This window comes from Heteronotia binoei, chromosome 21, assembly GCF_032191835.1.
Source record: "Heteronotia binoei isolate CCM8104 ecotype False Entrance Well chromosome 21, APGP_CSIRO_Hbin_v1, whole genome shotgun sequence".
Lineage (NCBI taxonomy): Eukaryota > Metazoa > Chordata > Lepidosauria > Squamata > Gekkonidae > Heteronotia > Heteronotia binoei.
In genome coordinates this window covers 180924238-180934762 of record NC_083243.1, presented here as the reverse complement: position 1 = coordinate 180934762, position 10525 = coordinate 180924238, and the positions used below count along the sequence as shown (strand labels likewise).

Here is a 10525-nt window from a genome sequence, read left to right as displayed (position 1 = left end):
TATTCTTAACTTTGTTTGAAAAGCTTTCAGGTAGTAGGATTTGAACTTTTGAATCTGTACAAGGCTGCAGTTTCATCATTTTCTTTAAAATGTTTTTGTATTAGAGCAATTTCCCTAATTTTAGATGAAATTATCTGAAATAGAACCACAACCAACATACAATTCCAAAAAGGCGGTTCAATAATAGATATAAAGATGACCACAGGTTGACTAATAGAACTGAGATCATTTATGGTGAATGTCTTGACTCTTCTCAATGGATCATTAAAAAAAAAGGAATATAATAAAATGCTCTTTAAAAAAAGATTTGATATGTTTCCCTTATTGTGTTTCTCAAAAGCAATGCAGACTTCTAATAGAAAAAATAATAATTTTGCTTGTACTTCCATAATGTTCCATATGAATAGGTATTAGTCTACCAGAAGAATAAACCTCTAGGTAGGTACTTGGATGTGCTGTTCACAAATTCCATGATAGTTAAAAGAATCTTTGCCTTTCTTTCGCAGGTCAGGCTATGGAGTATAGCACAAGCTTTTTGAAGGTTCTGGTCTCATTTCCTGTCTGCAAATTTCACATTGATGGAATCTGCTGGAGTCAATAATCCATGGGTTTTCGCACGAACAGATTTAGTTTTGGGAGAAGATTTTATTTCAAAATGTTGAAGTAGCTGGGGGGAAATGCAACTTCATTAGAATAGGTACATATCTTTGGAAGGATAAGCAACAATAATATTCTAGTTCCTAGAATCTTTCCTAGTATCACCTTTCTTGTAAAACCCAGTGGCTAAGATAGAACATTAGAACCTAAGAAGAACCCTGTTGGATCTGACCAAAAGTGCATCTAATCTAGCATCTTATTTTTATATATATAAAAGGCAAGCCATGTTGCCAATGACTTACCTTGCCTTCCATTGGTTGAGCCGCAAGTCACTCAATCTTGACAGAAAGCAACCCCACCCTCCAGCTCCAGGACAGACAAGGTCTAGGTCACTGGGGAAGTTGCCTTTGCCAACAATTCACTGTTCCCTCAGTGGATGTTTCTAGGTAACCATACTTGGTTCTGTCAGTAAAGGGCAGGAAGAAAAGGCCCTTTCCAGGCCTATTTTAGCCTTTGAGGGAGAACTCATTGAGGTCAGTCCTGACTTGGGTTGCCAGCTGCAGGTTGGTGGGAGATTTTGTGGTGGACTCTAAGGAAGCCAAAGTTTGGGGAAGGGAGAAGCCTTATCTGAATATAATGCCGCAGAGTCTACCCTCTAAAGCACTTATTTTCCCAGGGGATCTGTTGTCTGGAGTTCAGTTGTGATATCAAGAGATCTTAAGCCTCCACTTGGAGGTTGACTACCCTAGGCCTGGCTGCTTGCTACTGTTCAGCAGCAACCCCCTTATGACAGCCAGTGTGGCATAGGAGTTATCACCTCAGAGCATGGTCTACCAGACCCAGGTTCTTGCTGTGGAAGCTGACTGGGTGCTTTTGGACCAGTCACAGACTTTCAGCCTAGCCTACCTCACAGGGTTGTTGTGCATATCAAAAGGGGGAGAGGAGAATGATGTGAGCTGCTTTGGTCCTCACTGTGAAGAAAGACTACTTTTCCTAGGTAGAGGCTGCAGGGAGGGAGAAGAGATGGAAAGCTGAAGTCAGAGGGGCAGATCGAGGTAGGTGGATGGTTAGCTGTGAAGGAGATAGGGTTGTTGTGATGGACTCAGGAACTTAGCCTGAGAAGCTGGGAACAGCCTTACAACGATTGGATGAGATGCAGCCATGGTAACTGAAATGTAGCTAAATGAAGAGGCTTACAGGGAATGCCTCAGAGTTTTGAGTTGAGTTTTGAGTCTTCAAGAGGAAAGTCTTCAGTGAGAGTCCGGAGTGTGAAGACTGAGACTTAGGCTGGTCAGTGGTGTGAAGTCACTGGGCAAGGAGCTGAGAACCTTGTGGAGACACAGCTGGGCTGAGCTTCTGTCTGAGAGAGAGTATGAAGTCAGAAGGGGCAAAACCTGGCACCTTCTGGCTGGGAAACTCTCTGTGGGAGTTCTGCCAGCACATCAAGGCAGACTACTTGTGCAAACTGAGATCACACAAACACTCAGAAGGGAGGACTGGATTCTGGTGGTCAGCAGGGTTTTTCAACATTCAGACCCGAAAACTAGCTGGGGCTGAGACACACCAGGAATGAGGGGCTGGTATTAGCTCTCAGTGGTGTGGGTCTTAGAGGCTAGTGTGGATGACTGTGAGGGAGAATTAATATAGCACCAGTCAGGAGTTCTCTCTGTGTGTGGAATAGTGTGACTATCAGTTTGTTATTTTTATGATTTGAGTAGCCAGAGTATAGGACTATATAATCCAAATTGCAAAGCATTCCTAGTGCCCAGTAGGCACTGCCTGCTTGTCATAGAGTTTAACGCCTGCCAGCTTGGTAGTTTAAAAATCTTCTGCCAGGGTTATCCATTTAATTTTACCTCAGCCTGACAATCTCTCTGTGTTGAGTAATCGTTTATTTTGCCAACCGCCTGCCAACTGATTTGTTGTTACTGATCAGATCTAATCAATATTATTTTATCCCTGTCCCTTGCCTTTTGTTACCCAATAAATATTTTCTTTGGTTTTTGAATTTAAAACCGTCTGGTGCCTATTTTCTTAGAGGTCTGACAGGATTTCTGTATGTGTGCCTGAGGGAAGGTGACTGGGGAAAAATTTATATTGGTCACCCTCCCAAGCTGACCCTGACTGGTTCCTCACAGTTGTCAACTCCAGGAAGAGAAGGAGGAGGAGAAGGAGAAGAAGAGATTTATACCCTGCCCTTCTCCTTTATTCTTCCCCCACAACAGACACCCTTTCAAGGATAACTGCTACGAGAGCTATGGCTGACCCAAGGCCATTCCAGCAGCTGCTAGTGGAGGAGTGGGGAATCAAACCCAGTTCTCCCAGATAAGAGTCCATGCACTTAACCACTACACCAAACTGGCTCTCACGTGATGCAGGGTTTGAAGGGTTTGAACCATGAACCTCAGGCATGGTATACCTGAGCTTTCCCCACAGTGCTTGGCCTCTCTCTATAGTCCTATAGTCCTTTGGTATAGGATTATTTGAAAAATCAGATCCAATGGAAGATTCCAAATACTTGTTCCTGTGTGCACTACCTGCTGGATGTGTTAGAAGAATGCTCTCCAGTGTGTAAAGTGTAGTGTTGCCTATTCCTTTGGTTTTACTTGCTGTTAGCCCAAAAGGTGATTTTTGCTTTATTCCAAATTTCCCCTTTGTGGGATTTGAACCCTTCACCCTCTCCCCCACTTAAGTCTTTTTCCTAAGTGGGAGATGGCAAGGATGGCATCACTGAACGTTCTGTGTGTTCTCTTGTTGCTATCTTAAAGTCTTTCTCCCTCTTGCCTCACAAGAATTTGTTCCTCAAGGACCCTGGGACCCAAACCACCATGTGAAGTGATGGGATTTCTATGGCATTTCCTCTAGGAAGTGAGCTATGGAAGTGCTTGGTGGTATGATTATAGTGATTATGATTCCTTCCTTTCCTTTATGCCCACCTGTCAGAAGGAAATGTGTTTATAGGGGGGGAGCTGACCCCCCCCCCTCCATTCTCACATTTCCTAGGATAGTTGTAATTACCAGGCTCCTACTAGGGCACAACACAGAAGGTTGCTGTATTTCCTTTCTTTCTTTCCTTGTTATGTTTTGTAGGTGGATGGGGGAAAGTGCCGTCACATAGGTTTGTCGATGGCAGTGTGATTTGTTGGCTGTTCTATATGGCTCGCCTGGGGGCATAACTGGTGGGCGTGTGGGGATTCTCCAACTGCAGTTGCTACGCTCTCAGCTCCTCGGAGTTCAATCTTTTTTAAAATTTATTTTCTCTGTCGAGAGACTACAGGATACTAACTAGTTACAGCGGTATTGTACTAATATCAGAGGCGGTTAGAATATGCTGCCTTGTCATTAATGGTGCTATATCGACAGGCCCTAATTCTGAAGAAACAATACAAATTCCAAGCTTTTAATTATGTGAGCAGTCTAACCAGGAAACAGTCTTCGTTGAATCGAGGAAGTAATTTGTTCTTACAAAATAAAAGTTTACTAACGGCAAGAAGGTGTGTTCTAATAGTTGCACCCTGCTTACCTGTATTAATGCCAGGTGAATTTCCAGTTCCGCAATTCTCTTTCCTATGCAGCTCCGAATGCCATAACCAAAGGGGATAGAACCAAAATTATCTACCCTGTCCATATTACTTTTCCTTAGCCAGCGCTCAGGTTGGAATTCATGTGCTAATGGAAAATTCTCTTCCTGATATGATGTAGCATAATGACAGAGTGCCAACTGGGTCTGATGAAACAAATACGTTACAGAACAATCTACCAAACCCAAAACATGCATGTTAATTAACTAGTTTTAATTCTGAGAATACCCAAATATGTGACAAATAGATTATCACATAATTTACACATTATTTTTCAGAATATCCACAAAGATTTGCAGTTACTGCTGGAGTTTAAAAAGCATTGTATGAGCCTAGAAAAAATCTAATTATTAAAAGGGTACACTTTCAAGTTAAACAGACCCTGCACTAAAACAACTCAAGAAACACTGTACTGAAGTTTGATTACAGAAAATAATGAAACAAATATGTTACAGAACAATCTACCAAACCCAAACATGCATGTTAATTAACTAGTTTTAATTCTGAGAATACCCAAATATGTGACAAATAGATTATCATAATAATTTACACATTATTTTTCAGAATATCCACAAAATTTTGCAGTTTCTGCTGGAGTTTAAAAAGCATTGTATGAGCCTAGAAAAAATATAATTATCAAAAGGGTACACTTTCAAGTTAAACAGACCCTGCTCTAAAGCAACTCAAGAAACACTGTACTGAATTTGATTACAGAAAATAATGAAACAAATATGTTACAGAACAGTCTACCAAATCCAAACATGCATGTTAATTAACTAGTTTTAATTCTGAGAATGCCCAAATATGTGACAAATAGATTATCATAATAATTTACACATTATTTTTCAGAATATCCACAAAGATTTGCAGTTACTGCTGGAGTTTAAAAAGCATTGTATGAGCCTAGAAAAAATCTAATTATTAAAAGGGTACACTTTCAAGTTAAACAGACCCTGCACTAAAACAACTCAAGAAACACTGTACTGAAGTTTGATTACAGAAAATAATGAAACAAATATGTTGCAGAACAATCTACCAAACCGAAACATGCATGTTAATTAACTAGTTTTAATTCTGAGAATACCCAAATATGTGACAAATAGATTATCATAATAATTTACACATTATTTTTCAGAATATCCACAAAATTTTGCAGTTTCTGCTGGAGTTTAAAAAGCATTGTATGAGCCTAGAAAAAATATAATTATCAAAAGGGTACACTTTCAAGTTAAACAGACCCTGCTCTAAAGCAACTCAAGAAACACTGTACTGAATTTGATTACAGAAAATAATGAAACAAATATGTTACAGAACAGTCTACCAAATCCAAACATGCATGTTAATTAACTAGTTTTAATTCTGAGAATGCCCAAATATGTGACAAATAGATTATCATAATAATTTACACATTATTTTTCAGAATATCCACAAAGATTTGCAGTTACTGCTGGAGTTTAAAAAGCATTGTATGAGCCTAGAAAAAATCTAATTATTAAAAGTGTACACTTTCAAGTTAAACAGACCCTGCACTAAAACAACGCAAGAAACACTGTACTGAAGTTTGATTACAGAATATAAAAGAAAAAGTATTATTTCAAATGACCAGGATCAAGAAAGACTGATATTTCACAGAATAACTATTTTACCAGTCAAAGTTTTTTCCTATAATGAAAGAAAATCTAGAGCTTCACATTTTCCTACCATTTCCATGCAGTCATTGTACAGCTTACCCCTTTAGGTATCAAGTATCCTCCAACAATCAAATCTTTCTGGGTTACTCTGCCATTTCCTGGTAACACTGGAAATAACCTACAAATAATAGTCGATGACATATTCAATGCTTCTAATCTTGCATTTCTGTAGAATTCCACGAAGCCGTTAGTGAGCATGATAAAAGGGGTAAACTTTCAAAAAGTCTTAAAATCTTTGGCCAAAGTTCCCTTAAGGAAACTTACAAGTCATTTATAAGAAGGCAGCACCTAATACTGGCTAAAGTAGCGTAAGCAAAGGACAGAAAGAAGCAGGGTCTCCCACCACACCCACAATCTGTGTCCAGACCGGGGCCATTTAACTTCATAAATTATCATGTCAAAAATAAACAATGAGGTAGCAGATAACATCCCAAAGATATATATATATTGCCACCAAGTCACAGCTGACTTATTATGACAACTCCATAGGGTTTTCAAGGCAAGAGACTAATAGAAGTGGTTTGCTATTAACTCTGCATCATGACCCTGGTATTCCTTGATGGTCTCTCACCCAAGTACTGACCGGAGTTGACCCTGCTTAGTTTTTGAGATCTGACAACATCAGGCTAATATGGGCTATCCAGGTCAGGGCCATGACAAAAATATGTTGAGTATGGGATGCTATATTTGATACAATTCCCCCACAGGCTACAAGGTAATAAGGAACATATGGACATATGAAGCTGCCTTGTACTGAATCAGACCCTTGGTCCATCAAAGTCAGTATTGTCTTCTCAGACTGGCAGCAGCTCTCCAGGGTCTCAAGCTGAGGATTTTCACCCCTACTTGCCTGGACCCTTTTTGGAGATGCCAGGGATTGAACCTGGGACCTTCTGCTTCCCAAGCAGATGCTCTACCACTGAGCCACTGTCCCTCCCCTGCTCTCCAGGGTCTCGAGCTGAGGATTTCCACCCCTACTTGCCTGGACCCTTTTTGGAGATGCCAGGGATTGAACCTGGGACCTTCTGCTTCCCAAGCAGATGCTCTACCACTGAGCCACCGTCCCTCCCCCAAGGGACAGAGGCAGTGCCACTTTTTGTTGACATGATATTTTGTGGCCACAATGCCCATGGACATCTCCACAATTTACCTGTTGCACCTGGGGAGAAAGGCATGGAGTGATCAGTAGACCACTAGAAACTTCAGGTGGTTGATGTGGTGCTTGAAATATAGACTGCATCTACACAGAAATTCTTCTTCTCCATGGCTCCCAAAAGGCAGTGGGGGTGGTGGGGTGTTTTGGGGTTTTGTTTGTGTTTTCTGAGCATCAGCATTACATCCTCTGATCATTCACTTTCCAGGTTTTTCCTGTCTGTCACGCTCTGGGTACCTCTCCCGGTCTCCCGGCACCGCCGTTGCCCCTCCTGGGCACTCTGGGATGTTCCCCGGAGGTCTCAGAAACAGGGGTGGGAGCCAGGTTACTTCACCGCAGGCCCCCGTTCCCCTCCTGGCTGTGCTGCGGCTCCTGTCCCTCTCTCGCGCGAGGCAGCCTCAATAAGCACCGGCCAGCTTCCTCCCCGATCTCCTCCTTCCCTCCCTTTATCCCCCCGTCTCAGTCCTCCCCCTTCCTGGGTTCTGCCCCTCTCTGGCTCCTCCCCCCCTTCAAAGCCCCAGACGCCCGTGAGAGGCGATCCGGGGCTGGGCTGCCTGGGCATGCCTCGGGCGTCTCGGACCTCTGCAGCGTGCTGGGGTGTGGCGTCTCTCGCCGCCACGGGTCAGGCGGCTCTCCTCCTCTCTGCCCAGCGCTGGGCTCAGCTTCTCCCTCCTGCTCCCCGACGTCTCGCTCTGGCCAGGCTCCTCGGACCCAGAGACGGGCGCGTTGGCTGAGAGGCATCGTTTGGGCGGCTGTTGGCACTCCGTCAGCCCAGGTGAGGGGTGGGGCCGCTGCGGGGGCTTGGGAAGGTGTGGGAGGCTCTCGGGGCGGCGGCGGGGGCCAGGAGTGGCTGGCAGGCACCGGGGGGTCCCCCTTGCGTAGTCCTCGCCTGGGCTGGGCAGGACACTGTCCTTGATACGTTCTCTCAAATCTAGCTTGGCACAATCTTTCCAGAAAGAACACAGTCCGAGCACATTAGCAAACTGTCTGGATTACCAAATTATGCCAGTTGATTGACATAACATTACTGGCAACCAGGGCCGGCGTTAGGGGTTCTGCCGCCCCAGGCAAGAATCCCCACCCCCACACAGCCACGTGCACATCACCTTGCCACCCATTTCACCTTCCAAGGCAGCCTCCTAGCAGTGCACACATTCCCACCCCCCTGCCCCTTTCGCCTGCCTGGGTCCCAGGCAGGAGAAAGGGGCAGCGGGGAGTCTCTGTGCCACTGGGACACTGCCCTCCCAAGGGAAGCCGACCTCCAAGACAACCCAGCAGGGGCTGGGTGGGGGCATGTTTTCTTGACTCCGAGGCATTTGGAGCAGCTCCAAATACCTCAGAGCTGAAAAACTGGCCATGCTGTGCATCCCACCCAGCTCCCTCCAGATCTGGAAGGGGCTGGGTGGGATGAGTGGGATGTGTGCTCGGCTCTGAGGCATTTGGAGCTGCTCCAAATGCCTTGGAGCTGAGCCAGCTGGTGAGAGCAGAGACAGGATGTGGGCGCCCGCCCCTCCACCCCACCCCTGTAGCCAGGTGGCCACCTTGGGGGCCTACTCCTATGCGCTGACCTACTCCTATGCGCTGGCCATTTTGACAATTAATTGATTTCTTTAAATGCCCCTAAGAGACCTTTGGTGGCACAGAGGGGGGAAATGCAAGGCAGCCAGTGGCTGACGGAGGAAAGTGTGCACAAAATTCCCATGCGGGTGTTCTATTGCCACAGGACAACGGGGGACCTTCACCATGTCGATGCAGCCATAGACACACAGAGTTTTAAAAATTTTGTCAACCACTTCGTTTAATTCGGGACATATCCTTTGTCGCCAATATTTAGCAAAAACTATCCTTGCCGCCGTAAGAATATATATCGTCATATGTTCATCCTCAGAGGGTACAACTTTCTTAACAAATGACAACAACATCACCTCCGGTTTAAACTGCAGATCTAATTGTAATATTGCCTTTAGTGTATCGTGTACTCTTTTCCAAAATTTTTTAGAAACTTTACAGTTCCACCAAATATGATAAAAAGAACCTATTACTAAACCACATGCTGCCGAAATGGATATACTTTCGAATATGTTAAAAGGAGAGTCCAAAACTGAAGCTAGTAGAAAATGGGTTAAATTTTATAAATGGTACGAAGCAAAGCAAGGCGTTAATATTGCATAATAAGAAGGAAAATCTGAACGCTGTTTATACTTTGTATAAAGATATTGGAGGGGGAAAAATTGCTAGATTAATGATAGACTAATGATCAATTGTTTTTCTTTTTTTTTCAAATGCTTATATTTGTTATTTTCTGGTTACGATAAAAACCACAGACAACCCTCCTTAAGGATGATTGAAAGGCCAATTATATGATTACTTTATTGTGTTGTTTGTTACTATTATCTGTTGGCTGGTATACATTATTGTTTTTCTTTTTTTAAATTAATAAAAGAATATCGGGGGGGGGGAGACACACAGAGTTTTTTCAGCTTTCCTTTTTTTTTTTAACGCCTTTTCTATCCTGTCTCCTTTTCCGTCGGGCATGCACAGCCAAACTGCACCTCTGAGAACAAGGATTTTTTGCACCCAAAACGCAGCTCTGGAAGTTTCCAAACCGAGATTCTGTAGGCGCAAAGCCTATCGGCGTGGTGAACAAAGCCTACCAAAAATGACTAGAATCTGACAAGGATTATGCTAGCAGCCCTCCCTCTCTTTGATACACAAATACACATGTAGGTGGCACGGTATAGCCCAGTCCTGTCAGATCTCAGACGCTAAGCAGGGCTGGTACTTGAAAGGGAGACCACCAACAAAGACTGCAGACGGAGGCAATGGCAGACCACCTCTGCTTCTCGCTTGCCTTGAAAGTTCCTTGCTGGGGTCACCGTAAATTGGTTATGACTTGATGGCACCTTACACACGTAACACACGCGTATATATGGATGTATATGAATGTATAACTATGTAATAGAGAAGGACACAGAAGCGCAGAGAAAGGGCTAACTTTCAATCTACTCTCGCATGACTCCGAAATTAGCTTCATAGAGCTTGCCCTCGAAAATACGCTTGGAATGCCCTGACCTGAATAACCCAGGTAAGCCCAATCTTGTCAGATTCTGGAAGCTGAGCAGGGTAGACTCTGGCAAGTATTTGGATGGGAGACCTCCTTGGAATACCAGCAGGGGGGGCAGGCTTTATTCAGCCACCTCGCTGAATATCCTGCAAGCCCCCAGTAGGGGTCAGTCACCAGATGTCGCCATGACTTCCAGGTGTGTGTGTGCATACCGGCACACACAAAAAACACACACAAAAAAGTTTGGAGTTTTGAATCTTATAACATAGTATTACCGTTTTCGCACTCAGCTTACCTCGCAGTCACAATCCCGTTCCCTCCGCAGCGTCCGGACGGATTTCCCACCATCTGCGCCGAAGTTCCAGGAAGTGCCGCGGCTTCTGCGTACCAAACGTAAACCGCTAAAACCCAGTTGACGTTTGCTACGCAAAAGCCGCGG

The 10525-nt window shown here is 44.1% G+C and overlaps 1 protein-coding gene across 1 annotated transcript in view; it reads right to left on the bottom strand.

The window, feature by feature from the left end:
- Nucleotides 1-460: 460 nt before the first annotated feature.
- LOC132589721 (cytochrome P450 27C1) overlaps nucleotides 461-10525 on the bottom strand; it is a 52934-nt gene continuing 42869 nt past the window's right edge. Inside the window, exons 7-9 of the mRNA XM_060262447.1 lie at nucleotides 5909-5987; nucleotides 4121-4324; nucleotides 461-667 (exon numbers count right to left, since the gene is read on the bottom strand). Of these exons, the coding sequence (XP_060118430.1) occupies nucleotides 551-667; nucleotides 4121-4324; nucleotides 5909-5987 (400 nt within the window). The 3' untranslated portion in view covers nucleotides 461-550. The remainder of the gene's footprint in view (nucleotides 668-4120; nucleotides 4325-5908; nucleotides 5988-10525) is intronic.